Below are 24,109 nucleotides of genomic sequence, written 5' to 3'. Positions count from 1 at the left end.
GTGGAAATAGCATGTGATGTGTGTCTGTGTTGGATTAATGACTCACGATATGGGGCAGGGTACTCCCCTGGCCCTGGACCAGGATAGAAGGTGCCAGACCCTGGAGGCTGTACAGAATACTGCTGAGGAGGTCCCACGTAAGGCGTACTATGGCGATACTGCGAATAAGGAAGAAAAAAGACAAGTTAATATCAATTCATTAAAAAAAAAATACTGTATACTTGTGCAATCAGCTATTTTTTTTTTACATGTTGAGATTTATTTGCTATATGTGGGAAAGAAAAGTCAGATTCTGGTTCAGCCTCCTGTTATATCTGCTCTAGACCATTTTGCTTTTATCTTTCTAGTAAAGCAATATGTTGACATTTTGGGAAATATTCACTTTCTTGTCAATCAACACCACTCACCAAATCTACTGTAAGTGTGTTACTGCCAGCAGCCAGCTAGCTTGTCCAAAGGTAACAAAATCGGCCTACCAGCTCACTAATTAACATGTTATATCTTGTTTGTTTAATCCATATTAAAACCTTAGTGAAACAACACTAAGGTGGGGGGGGGGGGGGGGGGGGGGGGGGGGGTTATGTGCTGCACTTTTTTTTTCTTGGCCAGCACAGTGACTTCTCAGAGTCTAGCTGTTTCCATGTGTTTCCAGTCTTTATGCTAAGCTAACCAGGGACTGGCTCCAGCCTCATATTCGACAGACATGGGTGGTATCGATCTTTTTATCTAACTCTCAGCAAGAAAGCAAATTAGTGCCTTTCCTAAAATGTTATCCTTATTCCTTTAATCAGTTCAATCTAACCAGTACCAGCTGCAGCCAAAGAGTCTTTGTAATCATTCACTACAAAAAAATGGTCACAACTGCTGAGGCAAATGTAAAATTAAAATATTTTTGCTCATGTTCACAAAAGACAAAGCGTTACATCTTATGTTCAGATCATTGTTCGTTTAGGGGCGGCTGTGGCTCAGCAGGTCGTCCACTAGGAAGGTCAGCGGTTCGATCCCTGGCGTGTTGAAGTGCCCTTGGGCAAGATAAACGACCCCCAAATTGCTGAGTATGTGTGTGAACGGGTGAGTGAGCATTAGAAACATTGTAAAAAGCGCCTTGGATCAATATATAGTGATATACTGATGAGTAGGTTGGCACCCTGCATGGCAAAGACTAGAATAGAGCTATATAAAATTCTCGTAATGTAGCTGGTAGTGAAATATGGACAGATAATTGAAGTTATCCACTGCTCTATTAAATTAGAGTGAACAATTTCTGTGTGTCTGTCTCACCGGTGGGATGTAGTACTGTGCAGCCTGTGGGGAAGGAAAAGGCATAGGTGCCATGGTCATCATGATTGCTTGATTAGTGGGGTAAACAGCCGCTGTGGGAGTCTGTGAGCCGGGCCGTATGGAGGGTGTGTTTGTAGGGATGGTGGGCCTCGCGGTCTGCATCTGAGTCCTCTGGAAAAACTGATAGAAACATATGAGAGAGAGAGACAGAGAGAGAGAGAGAGAAACAACAAAAGATATTAAGCTCTATCCCTGAGGCAGCGGTCTCATTTCAGCATGCTGTCACGCTTTATCTAAAATACAAAAACAAGTAGGGTTTTTCAGATGTCTTCACCATTTGGCTTACACATTGCTCACAGTGAGCCAATCCTGTTTTTATCAGCAACTGAAAAAAAAAAGAAGAACAGGAGGCCCAGCAGCAGGACTTTCTCTGAACTCTCATCACTGCTCCTGACCATTCAGAACATAACTCACACCGAATACTCTGAACACACACTGTAAAAATCTACAAATCGACTGATAATCTTCATGAATTACATTAACAAACATCTCTGAAGTTTGGATTTAATGCTGTAATTGGCGAGCAATAATATGGAATGAAAACAATGATATCTACAATTTAGAGAGTAACTGAACAGAAGCCTTAAAAGCAGGAAGTGATTCATATTAAAAAAGTAAAACACAAGTAAAGAAAGCCACGGCACATGACCGGAATCAGTGCACTACAGAGTGAACTGTCACTGACGTCGGCTGTATGTCCTGTGTACATCACAGGCGCAGCACAAGGTTCCTATGGTGAAGATTGTACAACAGTTTAGCAACATAGAGTTTAAAAAAAACAGGGTGTGTTTGCATTAAAAGATATTAAAGAAGATTTATCATTAGTTTTGTGGTTCATCTCTAGTTTAAGTTTAGTTTTAATCAAGATATTGTGTAATTTAACCAATAGTTTCACTTTTCATGCTAGTTTTCCTTGATGGTTACAAGACTGTAGTTCGGTTTTGACAAATTTGACATTTACTTAGACAAGTGAAACCAGACGCCGCTGCTGCCAACACAAACAGACATGTAACGAGATGAACTCAAATTGAACGGTTTCCATAGGGATATCCCACTCCAATACACACACACACACACACACCAGTGGTTTATGGTATTGTTTGCCTGTGGGACTTTGGGGTTTTTAAATGTTTTTTCAATTTTGGGGATTGATACTTTGATAGTAAGTATTTAATAAGAGATGAGGACTTCCTGTGATGATGTTACTGTAGTAGAATGAACATTATCTCATATAAAAAAGTTTGGAGCTTATTTTAAAAGCAAAGCAGACCAGAGAGTGTTGGCAGAGACGGGACAGATTAATGTTTCCTGCAGGGGCCCAAAACTTAAGGGGCACAGCCAAAGTGTAAATTTGTCATTACTTCTTGTTTTTTATATATTTTCCCCATTTTCAAGTATTTGTTGTTTTTTTTCCATTCTGGCTGGTCTGACTGCACTGTAAATATGCTGCACTAGTACAGCTCCACAGCTGTAAAAAATAAAAACACCAGGGACCTCTTCTTGTGCCTGAGCTGCTTGGTCAACCTTACAGTTGTGCCGAATGTATGACACACAGAACGGCTCTGTTCATTAAGCAGAGACACGGCCCTTTCTTGTGCATCAAAAGGCACAGAAACACTGAAAATACACTGTACTTGTGATGCCTGCAGTTACGATGACTTCTACACTGAAAATATCACGATCAGTTAAAGGTTTTGGGTGGGCTTTACGTGTGAATAGCACATCAATTTAACTGTGTGCCCTGCCTGAAGAAAGACCACTACCAACAGCTGTGACCGACATCCAAATAACGAGGGCTCAAGCTGGGAACACCCAACCACAGTCCCAGTGTGCTCCACTGAAGGAGAGCAGAATCAACAATGCTGTAAAACCATCTAAAAATACCCAGGAGGGAAATCACCCTCAACATAATAAATCAGGTTCAATGACTTAGTTGTAAATGGTTCTGTGGAAATCTGGGAAACTACCAGGAAACTGTTCATTAGCAGCTGTCCGAGGAGAGTCTCAGTGCAAAGTACTTGCATAGCAAGAAATACGAGTCAACAGACAAAACAACTTTTCAACACTCAATGAAAAGAAGTGCTTTGTAACTTAAGTTTAAAACAATCACTGTGCATCCGATGGGTATCTACAAAAAAAAGGTAACAGGTAGGTAACAGGCACTTTCTTATCACATGGACATATAAATGGAACTGAAAAAAAACACATCTTATTAGGAGGAATATACTGTATCTCTTTCATTCCGCATGCTGTTCATTAAACTGTGCAAAAGTTCATTAAAGATGAGTAATGAATGAAGCAAAGATGACTAAAAGTATGAACTGAAAAGTCCAGTAATGATCCTCTACAAGATAAGACAGGACAAAAGGGATAAAATGATGAGAAAGGACCCGTCTACTGAGCATTCACTGTAGTGACGATGAGGAGGGGGGGGGGGGTTGTGCGGGGTTAAACATTAAGAGGGGAAGGGATCGTTTCAGGATGATCCTCATCATGCCATGCAGGTCTGCAGAGACAGAGGTAAATGTTACCTGGATGGGCCTGAATCCTCCCTTGAGTATTGAAAGCAGGAAAGAGAGAAAAGCCGATGGGAGACTGAAGCCTCGATACAAAATAAGCAGGTAATCGTTCACCCACACACATCAAAAGCAGGAAACTACCCAATTATTTCCATCTAACTGACACGGTGGCCGGTCCTGAACCACTTAAACAAAAAAAATGATTCGAACAATAGAAAAGCACCACCAGAATGAGTGTTGGTTTATTGTCGGTGGGTGGTTAGAGTGGGAAAAGCTTACCAGTCACAGTTAAAATGTATCAGCGTGTCATTCGTGGCCGTATGCCATACTGACGTAAGCACATGTACACAAGCCTCTCTCACCCACACACACACACACACTTCAAGAGGTATTCCCTTTCTGAAATTGTGCTCCTAAGCCAGCGCACCAGTCTACCTCTTGCTTTGCCAAATTGGCGTTTACCAGCCCCGATAGACCTGGCTGACAACTGCATCGCTGACTGAGCTGACAGAGGAAGTACAGACACCCTTCTGTCTAATGGAGCTGATTGGTGTCACGTCACTGAGTTGCTAGTATTGGTGGTATTTTGGCTCGTACGGTAATTATGGAAACATTTTGTTGGTTTATTGTACAGAAGAGAAAAAAAACAGACTAATGTTTGGTGTTTCGGTTGATTTGAACCATTTCACCCTTTCTGAACTTTAGTGGTGCGGTGTAAACAAAGTGAACTTGTCACCGGTGGCCTAACAGTCCTTGTGATTTGAATCATAATGCCCTGTATGGTGCAAGTTAAGGTGGAAAAATTAACAAAAAAAAGTAGGTTCAGTTCTAACTATTATGTAACATTTCCACTGCCTAAACAACAAACAAAGAGAGGAGACACTCAGGGATAAAACTTACAGATTAATCGAGTAATTTACACAGTGAAGAGCTCTCTGAAGGAAACAACAACAGTTATCTGTTTAACTTGATTTCCACTGGCTTTGACCTTTTGGTTCACTCACACACACACACACACACACACACACACACACACACACACACATACACAGAAGCTATATTTGAAATCCAAAGAAGTTAGTTACACGGATAAGTGGAGGAAATATATGAAACAATGATGACGGTTGTTTGAGGACAGACTTATGTTTTGAGCAAATGAATTAATTTTCTGATCTCTATGTACCCTTTGCTGTGCATCGAGTGCGTTTCAAGGGGACAATGGCCGTTTTCTCCGTCGGTATAAAAGACCACTGTTCGGCTTCATCTGCTTTCCGACTCCACTTCCGTGGTGGCACAAGAGAGCCAAGCGCCAGTTTGTGACAGCCAGAGCATGCACTTGTGTGTATGTGTGTGTGTGTGTGTGTGTGTTCACACTAATGCCAGCGAACACACCCGACACACTTGGACAACATACTATTTATAGTCTGTTAAAAAATTGTTCACACCCAACCGTCCAGAAGGTGAGGATGTTAGACAACAAGTTACACAGGGTACAACTGTGGGGGGGAAACGGGGGGTGTGTGTGAATAACACATCAATCTTAAAAGTGGGTAGCTGTATGAATCATAAATCAACTCAAAGAAAACAGGAAGTCACATGGACCAAATATCAGCACCCAGACGTGCCTGAGACTGTATCCACCAAGTAAAAACACAAACAACATCGTAAATAGTGCACCGCCAGACGTGAACTCATTAACATGCCCTTCATAATCTAATGACATTGGTTCACAGAGAGTCAACCGTCAACTAACAGGATCAAGAATGTAAATTATAGAAGTGTCATCCAAGAAAAACTGTCTCTTTCCTTGACTACAGCCTACCTGACCACTGGGTGATATCCCTTTATCACTTCATTCTTTATTACCCTAAAATCAATAATTACCACCTGAGTATTTAAGTTGTCAAGTTAACAATGTTTACTAGTAAATAAGCAAGGTCATATAATCAACAGTATTACGGTCATCTGTGTACAATTTGGCTCGAAGTTGTGGTTGTGAAGAAATCTAGACCAATCAAGACCACAACGTTCTCACCCAAACAAATATAGAAAACTTAACCACAGTACCTCCATGTAATTACTGGAGGTGAATGAGACCATGGTCTCCTGAGGGTGCTGTCATTGCAAAAAGTCAGACAGATTTAGCTTAGTAAACAATGAAATAATAGCTTTCTGGCAAAAAGCAAAATATCCTGCAAGACCCATCCTGCTCTCTCCTTCACTTAGATCTAGACCTAATGCCTAAAAAGTGAAGAAAAAAAAGTCAAATTAACTCCCCTGCATCAAAAATGTCAATAAATTACAGGCTGGTGACAAAAAGAACTGATATTCACTGCCGTTATCTTGTTTGACACACATAAACGTCAAAATAAAACAGGAAAACTGTGCTTGCAGCTATTTCGCGGGACAGTTAACTGAAGACGCCACACCACAGTACAGATAAGCAGTAATACAGCTGCTTGTACGGGCCTGTGGTGTGTCCAGCAGCCATTAGGCGACTATGCGGCCGATTAAGCGTGTTGAATTGTGGCGGACGCAGTTGACAGAGAATGCTCTCTGAGTGGGTGTCGGTAATTGAATCCATACAGTGTAGCCTCTCCTTATTTTTTTTGCCTTTTCTTCTCTCAATAAGCAAAACACAAAGGGCTCACAACGCCAATGTAAATTTAGACATGTTGCCAATTAGTATTTTGAGCATACCTTACAATAAACCTAGTGCGATTTTCACCAAGAGACGACACAGAGCAACACTTGGTTAAATGTGATTAAATGTAACGAAGGACAAGTTTCTATCGTGTTAAAAAGCTTCATAATCACTTAGACAAATATATACTTGGTAAGAAAGGCTGGAAGACAGTTTATATCGAATCAAAGTGCTCACTTGTTCCACATTTCATAACAATTAAACCTTATAAAAGGACAATTAAATACCAATTTAAATTCTTTGATTAAACTCTGATCAATCTCACCATAAAAATAAGCATGAATATTCCACTCACAGCTCTGTGGATGAACTTGATTAAATAGCAGCACACTCAGAAAAAAAAAAAAACCTGTGATAATCAAAATCTCTTTAACTGTATCCAAGATACTTGAAGGCATTCAAATCTCAGACATTTCAAGGAACAGCAGACGCCCCGCAGACAGCTCTTTGCCAGCAGGTACCAGCGAACTGGTTTGATGATGATGATGATGATGATGTTGTTGTTGTGAGAGAGGGAGCGGGAGGGGCGTTCAGCGGAGGTAAATTACCTGATGGTGGGTTGGTCGAGGGCCCGTAGCGAACTGGCGAGGGGAGGGAGGAGAGGTCCAGCAAGGAGATTGAAGCAGTGATGGCAAAGCGGGGAGAAGAAAGAGGGCATAAGAGAGAGAGAGAGAGACACAGAGATAAGATGAGCGATGAAGGCAAACGCTTGAAAATTACAGTACAAAACCACAGAGCAACGAAGCTTTAACAGACACATGAGACATAACGCAGTACTCAGACCTGAGTCGAAGTGTGTATTTGCAAAGAAAGTTTGGGTTTCCTGCATTTCGAGGATGTGTATATTATACATAATCACAGAAAAGGATATGAATTGTACGCTGTGACGTATGTAGTGGAATTAAAATCATTTCCTGTGTCCTATGTGGCAAACCTCACTGTTGTTATTTACCACACAGTTTAAAACAAGCCTTGCTGTGTGTGTAAATACAATTTGACTGAGGTCTGGTCAGCTTTACTCTCCTGATGGGTGCTGGGCAGGAGCCAGGCGAGATTATTAAGTAAAGCTACTTGGATACAAAAATGCTGGCAAAGGAAATACAATTTTTGGATATTTCTTACTAGACTTGTTGTGGTGGCAGATTTTCAGTTGTAAAAACTGCCAATTCTGGTGTTGCCTATTTTTAAAACGGCTTTCATTATGCTACACTGAACAAATGATGAGACGAAGCAGCTTGATTTCACATTAAAATTTCACAGACACAGTATAGTGTAGATATCTTAAACTATGTAAGATAACAACAATAATACAGCCAGCCATTTAAAAGCTTGTGAGAAAACAATAAAAATAAAGATAAATAAAATAAGCTCGGTACAAAATAGACTCCACAGGTTTAATAATGCACTTCGACTTATGAGTCTAGGCTCCATAGGGATTTAATCAAATAAAAGCCTCGCAAAAGCTTAAATAACTCTTAAACACTCAACAAAGACTTCGGCTGGCTAAACGCTGAATCCAAAGTTGTAAATTGGCCTCACAAATCATAGAATCCAGACCAATTTCAGCCAGATCGGCTAGATGTACATTCAGTTTGAGGGAGGTCGCTATTCCTCATTAATTACCCAAATAGGACCAATTTGATTCTTTCTCTTAATGTTATTTTTTTTGTGCGTTTATCACCTTTTTTTCCTACCATTTTCACCTTCATTAATTATAAATGGTGTTAAATGCCTGTAAGTGAGGCCTACTGAGCGCGCTAGGGTTTTCAGATAGTAGCTGAATGTCGGAAAAGATGGAAGGAAGGAAATGACACCCGTGTAAGCTCATGCACCCTCTGCTAAAATTTCCTGATACGGTTCAAACCAACCACAACAAGCCTGTAAGGAGCCTCTAAGGAGGCTAATGAGGGAGACCTCATTAAAGAACTACCGCCTATGGTAATGTGCCTCACTGCCATAAGCAGATTGAGGTCAGTCAACACTTGAGCGACTCTTTGCGGCATCTGAAGATCTTTCTCCGTCACTGATTCAACTAAACGCCAATAGACCGCGAACTGTTTGGGTTAGGGAGGTAGGTGTGCTGTAAACCTCGGGGCAGAGGGGCCACTCACCGGGCGACTCTGTGGCTGTGCATTCATTGGCTGTGTCTGGGGAGCATACACTAGTGGGGCGGAGCCAGCATTCTGTCCAGGGTTGTACGGAGACTATCGAGAAAGGAAATGGAAAGCAGGAGACAATTTGTTACATACACGCCAGGCACATTATCAGTCACTTTCATAGACAACAACACACCAGACATACACTAACTGGGAACTTACTTTGGATGCTGTTGGGAGAAAATGTTTTCGATTGGGGTTTATGTACTGTGCAAAGATAATTGGTACCCTGAAGGACTGCAAATCCTGTGTTTCTTTATTCTTCATCTAGCGTGCGGTGAAGCTAGGCAGAGGTGGGTTTAAGTAGATCTGCTTAGGGCTTGGTTCCATATAGCGTTTTGTTTTGGGTTTTTTCCTGAGCGCCAGCATCTTTTTTCAATTGTTCCCAATGAGGAGAGAGAGCATATGCGGCGGCATGTGGCCACCTAGAGAGGAGGTGCTGCACCCAGCATCTTTTTTTCCCAGAGAGAAGCTTGTGTCTGTCTATCTTGAGCTTTGTCAGACAGAAACTATGATAAAGACAGAAAAGCCCATTTGTGGAAGCAGATCGACAGGAGACTGAATGTTGCTGGTCAGTGTTGTGCTTTTATCACCGTACGTGTTGAAGCATGTTGTTAGCTGTGTAGTGAACCCTCTGTTAACATAGTGTTAAGTTAGCTAATGTCAATCTGCTTCCTTTTACATATTGTCACTTATTAAATTGTCAGGATATTGTTGTCATAGAAACAAAACCCAATTGCAGTGGGGGTTTTTTTTCCTCACTGCACATGTGCTTCATCTCAGTGCTCCCCAGCACCCTGCCAGCTCTTTTCTGCCAGAAAAAAAAAAAAAAAAAAAAAATGCTGTATGGACACACGCCCTTACTCTTCTTCACGCTGCTGCTGGTATTGTTGTGATAATTTAAGTTGGTGCTGGCTGACGATACTATTTATAGAAGGCTGGTAAGAGACTAGATCTGCTTTAGGGTGAGGCAATGGGCCATTAGGCTATAACGGTAAAGAGGAACAACTAGATTCCTCGCAAGCATTGTCACATACTTCCAGGGAAGCTGAGTCATAGTGTCAACATACTTGTAAGCAAGAACAGCAACGCAGTCGGAGACGCCAGCATCACAGCAGGCGTGTAACTCTACCTCATGATTAAATGTTGCACAGAGATTTATCGGTTTTAATAATATTTTTTTTTTTATCTCAAGTGGAGGGATGACGTGACTAATTCTTTCTTCCATTTGTGCCCTGATGTATTTATTTTCCATTCTGCTATCAACTGGTCATCTGAATTTTGTCATTGCCCCGTCATGTTCCCATCACATGCGTATGAATCCCACTGTAGTTACAGGCAGAGAAGAAGTCCCCCTTAGATACCCGACTTATCTTTAACCCATACCTAACAACAACAAGGCTGGGTTTTTCCTCCCTGAACAACACTTCACAGGATTAAATAGATGCTGTATTTGGAATAGATGCATGCTTGACTATAGGGAGTAGTGCACATGAACTGTTGTATTAGATTTGAACTTAATACATTCATACATCTGAATTTCATTTAAAAAAAACACACTCATGCATACATGGTTTACTGCTGTATTACAAAAGAACAGAAAAGGGACAAAAAGGGAACTAAAACATGTAAAAAAAAAAAAGACAAATACAGGTTAGGGGTAGGCGATATGGGCAGAATTAAGTGACAGTGACAAACTCACCCCTCCGCCTGCCTCCCAGCCCTTAGGGTAGCGATATGGGGAAGCTGTGGGTACTGATACCTGAGAGAGCGCCGGGGAGTGGGCATGACCGGGCGGGGTGCCCGCCAAGTTAGGGTGTCCCTTTGTGATGTCGTGAGCAGTGTAAGGAGGGCCAGCATGCCTGGGTACCTGCATCATATAAAGCAGAGACGTTAGACAGATAAACTACAAGACATTATGTCAGACTGATGAACACACAGACACACAGACACACACACACACACACTGATGTTGAGAGTGAACAGCAGTGGCAGAGTTCCACAGGTCATTAGTCCTCCCTCCTGCTGAGGAATGTAAATTAAGCGCTGAAGCTCTAGGATTAGCCCCTGTATGTGTGCAGAGGTGAAGACCTGTGCTGTGCATGGGTGTTGTAGCCTGCTGGGGTTGGCCAAGACTGGGCTCTGGCCTCTTGCGCGGGCCCGCTGTGCCAAAGTATGCCGTGCAAGGATGTCTGGGGCTACTGGAGGCCTCATATGGCAAAAACTGGGTCAAGTAATCATATTACAGTCGCACTCATCTGTGATAGATAGAGAGCACCTGGTGCAACGGATTCAACTGAGTCATGCTAAACAAGACTTGTCAATATGGGCCGATGGAGGGTGCGGGGTAGTCTCCGGCCAAGTGAGCAGCATCAGGCAATTTGCAAGGATGAGATTTGACTCAGCTCTTAGCCTGTGGTGTGGCAGAATGGGCCTTGGCTGCTGCAGCTGTGGGCTGGCACCACTGCAGGTGCTGCTTGTTCCTGCAGCAGGCCTGACACACCAGGGAATGAGACAGGATACTGCAGGAAGAAAGCGGCAGGCAGGCAACGAGACAGCCTGAAAAGCTGGGTAAACCCACCTCTTCTCTCAGGGGCCTCTTTTCTCTCAACACAACCTTGCCATCAGAGCTGTAAAAGCTCCTTGAGACAGCTGCCGACACTAATATTTAAAGACTAACATCTCCAAACTTCTATTATTTGTACACCTACTAAGTACTACAGGCAATATGCTGTGCAGCCTCTACAACATCAATCCTTTCTGCATCTCTCCATCTTCTCTGTGTGGCCCACTTCCCTCAGATGACCTGGGATAAAGCAACTAATCTAGCTGCTGTTGCCAGGGGAGGAGCCTACTCTGCTTCAGGCGAGTGACTGATTCTGAGGACATACAGAGTGATGGGATGGGGGAGGGGAGGCGAGCGGCTGTATAGGAGCTGTACATGAGGGGAGGAGAAAAATAAAAGAGTGCAAACCCCGCATCCACTGCACAGAACAAATGTTTCACGCCATGGGCACGGTTTATTTCCACCAGTGTCATCATTGTTGCAGCCTAAACCCTCTAAAACAAGCTTTCTGCGCTAGAAAAATCTTCAGTGTTTTCATTACTGTTATTTTACAGTGGACAGAAAAGCTCATCGATGAACAGCCAGTCTTAAAGCATAAAGAGGCGGTTTTCCTACAATGTGCATCTACCTAATGTACCTCCCAGTTCTTTGTGATATCAAATTACTGAAGTAACAATGTCCAAGTGGACTACGCTTGTAAAAGCCAGATATTACAGAAGTAAGAGCAACAAAACACACACGCCAATATTTTCCCACAAATGACCACTAAAATGTTGGTATAAAACCATTGAGGATGTCTCAGCAAGTGCCACATTTGTATTTTTTTGTGTATGAAAAACAATGTGGAGAGGAAAACAAAAATCAATATTATTATCTTCTAATTTCTGTAGTAAACATTGATTTATAAAGACGTGTAACCATAAACATAGAGGTATCTGTGACTTTAATGGTAGGATTATTACTAATCAGTGTATTACAGAGTCTACCGAGCTGTCGGACAAATCACTGCCTTCCAGGTAAATGCACATTTGGTTCATAAAAGAGGAAAAGCACAGAATGATGCAGCGGAGCACTGAGGTTGTGCAAACAGCACTGCTCAACACGGATTGTTGTACACGACAATGTAATTGCAGAGGGTGATGGTCATATCAGGCCAAGATACTAAAAGGATGGAATGATGCCATATCAGGTTTGTTTTCGTCTGCAGTAGGTGCGGCTGGCCATTGAGGACGAGACAATAAATGGCCCAAAGTTCAGCCGAGGACAGAATGAGAGTACATTTGAGATTTCCTTCTGTGACTCAATTCATTTGTCTACTTGATGCCTCTCACTGACATGTTGATGCTCCATGCAGGTTAAAATAAATTTTAAAAAAAGCAATTATAATAAAGACTAAATACAAGAAATGTTAATTAACTCCTGAAGGAGTCAGAGGTTCCCTGAGGTGACACATTTCCACAGCATGCCTCTTGTGGTCAGATTACAGCATCATACAGCATCTTCACAAGTATGCCTTCCTCTTTTTGTAGTAAAAAAAAAACACAAACACGTTTACTGCGTCATAAAATGTATTCATCCCCGTATAAAGACCTGTTTTGTAATCCTTATTACATACAAATCTAAATATGAAAGGCTGAGTAGTTTTATGGGAATTGACTCTTGTAAGGCACCAAACCACTACAGCATATCCCAACTGAACATATGCTCTTGGCACAGTTATGGTAATTCATGAGTATCATAGTGTAAATGCAACTATATATGTACAGTCCATACTGTACATAAGAGTCTTGTGTTTGTATTCTTATTCTGAAATGTGAAATGTGTGAATATGCACTGCTGCATACTGTACGTACAGGTGCGTGTGTGTGTGTGAATGTGTCTGTGAAAAGGGGCTGCGTGCGATGACTCACGCTGTAGACTGCAGCGACTCCAGGCTGTGTGGGGAAGATTCGGTCATCCAGTGATGGCTGAACCCGTGGGATTCTGGAAAGTTGTGTATTAAGGAAAACTCTAAAGGCAACTAGAGACTAAAAAAAAAAAAGTGTCATGAAAGATGAGAAGCGTTGGACAGCTTAACGGGTAAGATTCCCATCGTATTTTAGGTATTCATGACATTGTTAAGTCAAAATATTGCTGACTAAACTGTATGTACTGTAAGCATTTTGATTTCTGTGGTGTACAGCAAACTTTAATTGATCTTAAATTACTGTTAAACTTGGATAAAGCTGTTTTCTAGAGAAAAAACTCACATTTAACAGTTCCACTGAAGTGAACTCTTACTCTTAACGGGACACCAATTGAAAGAGTATCCTCCCCCTTGGTTTCTGGCTTGATGACAAGCTGTGCTTCAAAAAACATTAACGAACTAAGTCCTTAAAAGCAAATCTGGCATTCTTTTATGGAAATAAGGCATGTGTTACCCAGAATTGCGGAAAGCAAATTGTTCAGTCAACGTTTTTTATCCGTTATGGACCATGGCGATGTAATTTATACACACTTTCCTGCCTCTAATCTTAAACCTCTGGATGCAGTCTATCGTTCCGCCCTTAGGTTCATAAGGGGAGGTGGCTTCAGAACACACTGTTGTATACTACATGAGAAAGTTGGGTGGCAGTCGTTTGCAGTGAGAAGAGAACGACTCTGCATTTACTTACAAAGCACTTCTTAGCGAACTTCCTGGGTATCTCACATGTCTTTTTTAACTATAGATCATTGTCACACTGCACTAGGTCCCGTGACTGTTTGGTCCTCGAAAAAACCATCATGTTAGATTGGAAAACTGGCTTTTAAAATACTATGCTCCACACAAGAGGAACAATTTGCAGAGGCTTGTAAAATTAGACAAGCTAATCCCTTTTAATCAATTTAAATCTCTTTTGACTGACACGGAGCGGAGTGAGTGTGTGTGTTTTCTTTGAATTGATGTTGGCCCCTTATGTTGAAGTCTTTGGCCTGTTTGGTGTATAATCTGTTGATGTATACTGGAACTTAGGTGCGCTTTGATTGCTTTTATATGTTCTCTTATCAGGGCGTCCTTACAAAAGATGGCCATCCCTGTTTAAATAAAGGTTATAATAAGTGGGAAGTTAATGTTTAAACACTAACATAACTCTGTTGAGATTAAATCCAGTTCTATATATGTCTTAATACCATACATTAACTGATTCATATCCAGAGGGCTTTCCTCAAACCTCAATAGCTCGCCTAGTTTGATTTCAAAGATCCCCCAACTAACCCACCCCGCCCAAAATGCCCCATCTCTCAGAGTACACTATGTACCTTCACCATTTTGCAAGTGTTAAAGGGAAAATCTGAAATGGATTTCTGGACCACTTCAGGCAAGGGGGCAGGCAGAGCAGAAGATTAGACAACTGCTCAGCCCTTACACGGGAATAGCAGAGGTACAAACTGCATTCAATATTAAACATCTTCTGCTTATACCAAAGGCAGAATAATAGGTCAAAAAAAAAACAACTTTCTGGCTTAACACTTGTAAAAACCTCTAACACTTCAGAATTTATGAATGCTTCAGGAGCTGTTTTAACAGAAACCAAACGATAACTTTCTTTTAGCGGCTGAAACGTGTAATATTGAGACTCACTTGGGAGACATCACTCAGATGTTAGAGGAGACAAAAGAGGGAATGTGTAATAGCCACAGAAGAGGGAAGCCCTGTGGTTAGTAACCTGCTCAGGCAGTTGTCCGTGACAGACAGGCTCACACACTGCTGGTCACATGGTTTAAGGGAAACCAAACGTCTGGCTTTCTTCCTTTCACCCAAATCACACCTCCCTTTCCCCTAAGCCCTCTTCCCTTACTCCGCTCTTGCCTGCAGGGGCCGTCATCTCTCTTGGCCACCTGCCAGCACCTCCACCCGTAACCGACAACACAAGAGGGAGAGAGAGAGAGGGAGATAGAGAGAGAAAAGAATCATTTAAAAAAAAAAAAAAAAAAAAAAAAAAAAAAAAGGGCTGCGCGATTCAAAAAGCAGAAGCGCAGCAGGAAGCATTATCACTTTCACTGCCGGGGAATTTGGAAAAACAACCAACCCACCCCCCCGCCGCCGCCACCACACACACACACACGCAGACTACACATAAACACACACAGATATTAGGAGCAATTACAGGCTCAGTCTCTTCACACCGACATGACAGTCTAGGTGAGGAGAAGCACAATAAAACTCCACTATGGGCGACGCAGGATTGACAATTTTTTTTTTGTCTTTGTTTTGGTATCCTTCCAGCACAAGACAGGAAACATTTATAACACCAGTATCGGAAGGACAGATTACCTGTCATGATCTGAAAAACCATAATATAGTGCATCCAAACCATGCCACACCACAAGTGGGTTAAAAACACGAACAGCAGTAATTACTTGCAAATATTTCTTCTTTATGAAGCTAGACAGGAAAGGAGGAGGGGGGGGGGAGGCGGGGCTATCAACAGTGAGGCAACCTGATCTGTCTGCTCTACATGACCGCTGGTTGTCAGGGCAACTGTGTTGGGGGGACTGTAAACAAAAGGGGAGGCAGCGAGACGTAGACAGGTGAAACCAGGGTTCAACCCGGTGGGGCAGAAAAAAGGAACAAATCCACTTTTAGGTAATGGTTTGTTGTCGACAGGGCAGCAGCAGAGACGGCGAAAGGCAAAAGTAATGAGGCAAGACGGGACAGCTGAATCCACCAAAAGATCTAAGCAGATCTGATTTTCTTATAACTGCAGCCAAATTGTAAAAACAAGAGATTATATAAATGGCTCAAATCCAGCGTACATGTTTCTGTTATCTCGGAAGACAAACACCTGTAGTCACTGCAGTATGTTGTTCAACTAGGTGTACTCTTTGACGGGAAACGCTTACGTAAGTCCTTTAGCTGGAACATTTTTTCCATGTCATGTTTTGAGGGGAAATCATCGGTCTAAACTTGACACAGGAAAACTTATTTTCACTGCATATTGACATTTAAACTACACAGCGAGAGGCTTATTTAATTGGAGACCTGATGTTTGGCTACATGTTCCCGGTGTGAGTTCACCACACCATAAACAGACGTCCAGGATACCCAGAGTGATATGACGCACTTTCTCCTCTTTTTTTTTTTTTTTTATTAAATTAGCTTAGTTTGAAGATTGACTGCTTGTGATAAAAAATATTCCGCTGGTCTGATGGCTTGACTTGATTATTTATACAGCATCGTATCCAGGTGATCGTGCTGGGGGAAACAAAATGTCCTGAGGTATGACATAATTTATACTCTCCATGTGGGTGGCCAGGTAACCAGATGGATGCAGACGCTTCACAGTCAAGCTCTGCTGCGTGCATCAGGCACCGCCATGCGAGCGGCTGACCGCGCTAATTAGACATTAGTCATTAGTTTGATCTCCATTAATTTTCTGCTAGAGGAGAGAGGGCGAGCACAATGTCAACTTAACGACTTACAACAGGGATACCGCTTCGGAAAATAAGTGTGTCAAGCGTTGCTGGAAAATTAGCTTCAACATCCGGCTAATTGAACCTGCTGAAAATGACACCGATGGTGACTGATTCACATTTGACCTTTGAAGATACTCACGATGGGCGAGATACTTCATAAAAATCTGGTATTCAGATGAGGGGGAGGATACTTAAGGGAACCGGCTAATCGAACTGGAAGTACATCTGAAAACAGCGACCACAGATGTCATGTGACGCTGTGAGGCCATGTGTAAACTGATGTATACATAAGAGTATTATGTGTCACCGGAGCTTTCTGATTTTTTTTTCTAAAAGATGGTTCATGCTGGATAAATTATGGCAGTTCAAGCTCCTCTTATTTCTCATTTTTTTACATAAATGGAGTGATGTGAACTGCGCATTTTTGTTTGTTTTTCAATATGCTTGTACACAAAAAGATGCTGACATGACAAACCTGAGTGTTATCTCCCCATATCTTGCAGGCTGCAACTAGTTTACTGTTGACAAGGTCAAAATTTGGGTCCTGAGCAAAAACAGGTTGAACAACAGAGCCTCCGACAAACACATGTTGATCCTTCTTCCCCGAGATCGTCGTAAAGTAGCGTCAGACACTCCTCCTCGTCCCTTGACCCCACAGAGACCTGTAAGCCTCATTTAGGAGAGAAAAGCTGCTGTGGCTCCTGCTTCATCATTAGAGTCCTGTAAAGCCACTTAAGTGCTGAGTATGTGAGTAAGTGAGGGGGGGGGGGACAAGAGGAGATATAGCCTCACATAGGGCAGAGCTGTGATAAGAGAATGATACAGCTCAATAAGCTGTAATCTACTGAATAAATGAATGAATGTGCAACCAATACCTCATCCCCTGAATAAATCACATGAAACTTAAATGTTCCTAAATCAAATAGTGATGTTTGCAGGGCCATATAATTATACACAGGCATACATATAAGCATGCATTTCAAATAGACCTACAGAGCCTGTCATGTCTCCTTCCAGTGATGTAGGCTACCTGGAAATCTCAGAGCAGTGGGTTCAGAGTGGAGGCACAGGAAGTGAGTGGAGACGGCCCAGATGGTGCAGACACAAACCCTCCTTCTCCCTGCTGGCCCACTGGCCACTCACTCACATACTCACTCATTCTCTCCCAAAGACACACACACACACACACACACACACACACACACACACACACACACACACACACACACACACACACACACACACACACACAGTTGGATAAAAGCAGAGCTCACAAAGCTCTCACTGCCCGCCTGCTGTTGCTGAGACTGCTCTTCCACTGCAGTATGAGCAACAATAGGTGGTCGGTTGGTGGATTCGAACTCTTACAAACCAAATCTTAAGCAACAATTGTTCTGGATGTCTATAGCACAGACCGCCTTTGGTTTTAGTATTAAACTAAGGGGACGGACAGTCAGTCTGCACTTCTCAAAAGGTAAAAAGCAGAAACAAATGTAAAACCCAAAGTAATAATATTACCACAACAAGCTCGCCGTTCACAGAGCCACACCGCTAGCATGGCTATAAACTACAGCCCTTACTTCCTGTTTTATAGCCACGGACCATAGTTGACACAATATTGTTCTTATCTGTAGTATTTACTGAAAAACTGCTATATTTGATAAACTCTGGAGACGCTTACTCCAGAAAATATTAATTAGTCCAATAGAAAGGATGATGACTTGCATGAGTCAGACACAGAAGATAAATTATATGAGATGCCAAGTTACACAGACCAAGAAATTAATAATTTGTCAGGAGACACTGATGCGAAGAGCAGCAACACAGACCAGCATCCACGAATACATCATCAAAAGGTTAATAGTTTATCCTTAAAAATAGCAGCAGCATTGAACTTAGCCAACAGCACCTCTAGCCTGAACAATGAGGACTGACCCGGCCAGCAAAAAACACACTTGCAGGAATAATTTAGACAATAACAGCAAATGGTGCCAGCTAACAGAACCAAGTTACTAACCTACAGTAAGTTTCATTATGCGAGGTTGATTTTTTATTCTGTTTCACATTTTAAATAAAGACTTCATAAACGTTTGGCTACATGGGACTGAAACATACATCAACAAGAACAAGAGACTGACAGAAATTGGTGCTAAACATGACTAGCGTAGCTTAGCTGTTTATAGTAACGATTTACCAGAGTTCAGGTACTTACTGACTCTTTCCAACTACGCACATAAAGCTATTGTTTTGCTACAGTAAATTCTACATGTAATATCGCTTTTGAACATTTAAAGCAAAGCATAAATTCTTGCGTTAACATTGTGTTGGCTAAAGTTGTAGCTCTACTTGCTGACAAGTAGAGGTGAACATTTCCAACTCTGGCCAGTGGTTTGACAGCATCATAGAGTGGGCGGGATGGATCTACAAACCCAGAGTTAAATGTAGATACCAAATATTGCAAGAACTGTTGGAATGGATGCGACTGTAATCAGAAAATGTCAGTTTCTAACCACTAACTGGTTTGATTTGAACATCACTTTCACTTTTTGTTTGAGTAAATAGAGGCGTACATTCAAAAATGTCCACAATGATGTGGAAATGTTACTTCAGAATTTAAAAAAAAAAAAAAAACTGTTGGAGCACTGACAGTAAGCAGGATGTCTTCTTCACCAGGCCACTCCCTCTCTGGAAAGAACAGTCCTGCATGCTGGCTCATAACAACTCAGCAGTTTATTTATAACATCCCACAGTGAGTATGCTCACGAGAATATCTTCACATGCAGGCTGCACACACCTGTCCTGAAATACAAGACTACTGTGCTGTGTGACCTACAAGTTGGGTCCACACATTACGTAGCTATACCTCATAACCAACACTGAATGTTAACTGCATGTCTGGCTTGTACGTTACATTTAAACTTCACTGCTCCTTATTGGCAAATGCTGACATCCTTTTTCTCCAAACAAGAACACAGACCGTGAGGACAAAGAATTTCAAAAACTAGCAAAGTTGGAAGGCAGAAAAAGGAGTGAGCCTCTTCAAAAAAAAAAAAAAAAAAACTGATGGAAGTACTGTACCATGAAAGCTGAGGGGGTTGGAGGGGGTGGCATGTGAGACAAGTAGGAGGAAAATGGGGAGAAGCCCACAGTTTTCTCAGCTGGGCCAGCAGTGGGGTGAGGTGAGTTGTTGGGGGATGGAAGGAAATGAGGGAGGGCTGAGGCAGGCTGGGTGACCTGGGCCTTTGTTGGCAGATGGTGGGAAGCGCCACCTTGGCCTCTCGCTCTGAATGCTAAGCAGCACTGCCATTGTCTGGCAAGTGCAGCAGCAGACGCATGCGCTGGGTGTTTCTCTGGCGACCATGAACAGAAACAAACTGCCACCTCCCTGCGCTGCACACATACACACCTCACCATCCTGTCTCTCTTCAAGTGCCACCATCTTTCAAGTGGGAATTCCCATCCACCAGGAGCCCCGGCCAGACATGAGCGTAACACGCTCCCACACTCCTGACCTTAGAGGTCTGGGGAGAGTGAGAGGTCAGACAAATGGCGACATTCACATAGTCTGCTTTCATGTAGACATGAAAATGAAATGCAGTGCGGTCTAGTTAGTGCCGTGCTTACAACAACAGGGTCCAGATAGCATCAAGGGGACTCTAGTAGTTGGATGTAAGTCCCAGCACAAAACAGACTAGTTCAATTTTCCTATGAACTCTCCAATTTGATGTCGGTAAAATTTATTCTTACAGTTAACTCCCCACCTACTGCACAGATGGTTATGCAATGCGAGAATAAATCACACTTCATTACACTAAGAGACATTCAACAATTCAATACAATCCAATTAAATTCGACTGCACCGCAAACTAGAGTCCAAAACGACTACTTAGTTGGAACACCACCTCTTTGTCCATAAACTAAACTAATATAAGCTTCATAAAAGTAGAATTTATTGCAGGACTGGATGTACAGTAGCTAGGTGTACCTCATCAACTGGCAAACAACTGTACCTAATATTCCTTCTCAACCCCCATATGCATACCGATTGGGACAAAATATAATGTACCTTCGCTAACCTTCTGTTTGTTTGTTCCACAAGCACATGAGCGTCCAAGCTGTGTGCCCCTTTTTCTCTCTTCTCTCCCTCTCTCTCTCCCTATTTTCTCCTCCTGTCCTCTCTTGTCTCAGGCACCTCTTGCTGGACCAGCACCCATCCTGGAACCGCTCTGCTTCCCTGGCTGTCGCTGCCATTTCCTGAGGTTTTGGATCTGGTTCCCCATCCTGCAGGAGTTCAGCCTCACCTCATGTCTCTCTCCCTCTCTCTCTCTATCTGAATGATGTCTTTATCCTTCTCTCTCTCTCTCTCCTCTGTGAATAATGTCTTTTCTTGCCTTTTCTCCCGTGTATGTGAACGCTGTGATGTGAGTCTCCCCTGTGCGCATGTGTAGTCTTTCCTCCAGCCAGGCCTTCATAGTGATGGAGGTCGCGTGGCTCAGGTCCTATTCTGCTCTAATGCCACTTGGTGTCCTCTTCATCACATTCTTCATATATATCATTATAATTTTGTTATCCTGTTCAATGCTGTATTCTGTAATTTGTGCTCTATTCTGAGAGGGGTCCCTCCTCTCTTGCTCTTTCTGAGGTTTCTTCCAATTTTTTCCCTATTAAAAGGGTTTAATTTAGGGAGTTTTTCCTTATTTGAATCAAGGGTCTAAGGACAGAGGATGTTGTATTGCTGTACAGACTGTAAAGCCCGCGAGGCAAATTTGTGATATTGTGTTATACAAATAAAATTGACTTGACCTTAAGAGAGTAACCAGCTATTGCGCTACATTACTGCCAGCCACAAGTTTGTCCCTGAATATTTAACAGGGACATAGGTACAACTACATCAGTGGGATCAATAGCCACAACTTTGTCAAGAGAGGTCAGATACTCCTTAACGTAATACAAATCAGACATATCGCTTTAGTAGATCTAACACTTGCGCTATGCAAGAGGATCACAACATCCCGAAAAAGCAAACAAAACAATTTGGCTCAATAGGTGTGACAGTCACTTCTTTAAAACAGATTTTTCCTAGTCATTATAATGAATCCCTATCCCTTAAACAAGACATGCATTGAGTAAGTGAAGAGGGTGCAGTTCTGTACTCGACTGAAAGTAGGTTAAGCAAATTGAACAGTCATTTCAAAAGTCAGGAGAGTCAAAAGAGGACACTGCACAACACATAAAGAGACCATTATATTCTCTGTTGCGTTTGATTTACTTATCTAACTCACAGACAATTCAAAAGCATCACAACACACTTTAAAACAAGGGAGCGTTTCATACTGCCACCTGCCATAACCAGCTATGTACTGCCCCTTGAAGATGTCAAAGACACAGGGCGGCTGTGATCGTGGGTGGCAGGAAATCAGGTTGAGACATCAAACTCTAAAGCTAAGCCACCACAGAAGCTGTCAGATCACAAAAGACACACCTCTCTGCCACTGGCAGGCAGGAGATGTCAACCTAATCCTCTCTCTCTCACACTATACTGCCACCATGCTGTAAATAAAACAGGAGGTGACATAACCACAGTGATTCCGCTCCACCAAAAGTAGGGTAGAGGTGGTAGAAAGGGTATAGGTTACCGGTCAGTCTCTGCGTCAACTCACAGGTAAAGGTATATTTTGGAGGCAGTGACAGCATGCAATGACAGTAAAGGCCTGCAGAACTCTACCCTGCATGCTGAATATATGGAGACACATTTTGTTTTGGAAGAACACACAAGACAAAACACAAACAGTGATGGTAGTGTAAAATAAGTGGAGCAATTTAACCACGTGTGTATAAAATTATGATGCTTTAACTACCTGTTCAGACAAAAGTATACTTCATTAACTGTCATTAAACTAGCTGGGTCATTTACTTTCTTAAAGCTAGTTTCTGCAGGCTGTTATCCTAAGAGCTGATCGGCCCAAGTGCTGACAGGCCTCCCCCCCAGCCCCCCCTCTCCGAAAACAGCTCATGATATGTGAAATGGGGCAGGAGCATGGATGTATAGGCAGGAGGTGCAATGTCCTCAATGCTGGGCCTTGTACAGGCTACCATTAGCCCCATTATTAAGCCACAGGTTACCACCCAGAAATGGGCGAAGCTTGCTGCTCTGCGACGCTGCCTACACGGAGTTGTGTACTTGCTAATCTAGCTGGCTGATAACTTACAGTCACTAGGCTAATGCACCTGGCTAGCCACCAACGTTAACGTTAACTGAACAAAGCCGGTTACCGGTGTAGGAAGGCGGATAGCTCGCCGGTGATGGAGCTTTCCTACACCAAATAATGTCAGTTCGTTTATCGTTAATATACAATGCCACAAAACCCAACTAACATGCATATTTACTAAGAAATGTAGCTGGGAGCAGTAGTGAAGCGTCAACTACCAAAAACCTAACTGACATTTCCGTTAGCTTTAAAAAACCGGCTTGATAAGCTAACGTTAGCATACTTAGCTAGCTAGCTAATTGTCCCCTCCCCTCCCTGCTGAAACCATCATCCCCGCATCTAACCTCTACTATCTATCACTAATAACACATCAATGCATGGCTCTGTCATATGGGGAGGTGAAATGTGTAAAAAAAAATCACAAGTCATTTCCACGTTACCCATGTCAAAGGATACTGAGATGGCGGTACAGCGCCGGGCTGAGGAGCTGTCGGGGCTCCCGGCGGCAGAGACACGGAGGTCAGGGTAGCCCGCAGTTGGCTCGACGGAGAGGGGCCACTTCCAGGTCCGCTAACTGCGACAGCGGCGGGTTTGGGGACCACTTTCGGTGGCAAACTCATCGCAAAAAAATCAACAAATAAAAACAATACCTTAATAAATACTGATACAAACAACGCCTAGCTTGCATACATGGAGCAAGCGTAAGCAGATTCTTGAAGCAGGCCCCAAAATCCCTTTAACGAACTGGGATAACGAAGCTCGAATAGCAATACAAACGTCTTTTTTTTCATGGAAAGTCGCTGTTCGGATCAGCGGTGCTATTCATGGGGACGGTGGGAGGTTTAGCCTCCCTCGCCCGTCCGGAACCTCTGCGGATCCGGCTCGGTTCCTTTCTTTCAAAAGAAATAATCGCCACGATCTTCAGCCTCCTTCGGCAATCTACCTTTTCTTCTCGACAAGTATGTTTTCTATCATTTTTTTCTCACAGAGATGAGACACTTCGCCAACATGGCGTTGCGGCCGCTTCCAGCAGTCCGGGCAGGACAGATGATTCGGCAATTCTCGGCCAGTTACGGAGTCGCTCGGCTAATCAAACCAAGACACAATCCGACACACATATACTAAGTTTCTATAGCCTATAGTGTCTGAATACTTTTTTTCCGATTTTTTTTTTAATT

At 42.6% G+C, this 24,109-nt stretch overlaps 1 protein-coding gene across 12 annotated transcripts in view; it reads right to left on the bottom strand.

The window, feature by feature from the left end:
- The window catches only part of eif4g3a (eukaryotic translation initiation factor 4 gamma, 3a), a 48,750-nt gene extending 24,732 nt beyond the window's left edge, over positions 1-24,018 (bottom strand). For 4 of the 12 annotated variants that reach the window (XM_067586518.1, XM_067586520.1, XM_067586524.1 and 1 more), the window contains exons 1-7: positions 23,388-24,018; positions 13,197-13,269; positions 10,423-10,590; positions 8,676-8,768; positions 7,113-7,145; positions 1,282-1,461; positions 47-158 (exon numbers count right to left, since the gene is read on the bottom strand). In XM_067586518.1, coding sequence (XP_067442619.1) covers positions 47-158; positions 1,282-1,461; positions 7,113-7,145; positions 8,676-8,768; positions 10,423-10,590; positions 13,197-13,269; positions 23,388-23,551 — 823 coding nt within the window. In that variant the 5' untranslated portion in view covers positions 23,552-24,018. Of the gene's footprint in view, positions 1-46; positions 159-1,281; positions 1,462-7,112; positions 7,146-8,675; positions 8,769-10,422; positions 10,591-13,196; positions 13,270-23,371 lie in introns of all 12 variants that reach the window. The other 8 variants (XM_067586525.1, XM_067586530.1, XM_067586522.1 and 5 more) reach the window with 6 other exon arrangements.
- Between the last annotated feature and the right edge of the window lie 91 nt (positions 24,019-24,109).

The sequence above is a fragment of the Thunnus thynnus genome, chromosome 4, assembly GCF_963924715.1.
Source record: "Thunnus thynnus chromosome 4, fThuThy2.1, whole genome shotgun sequence".
Classification (NCBI taxonomy): domain Eukaryota; kingdom Metazoa; phylum Chordata; class Actinopteri; order Scombriformes; family Scombridae; genus Thunnus; species Thunnus thynnus.
Note: the sequence above shows the minus strand (reverse complement) of the source record. Positions and strands in the feature narration are given on the sequence as shown.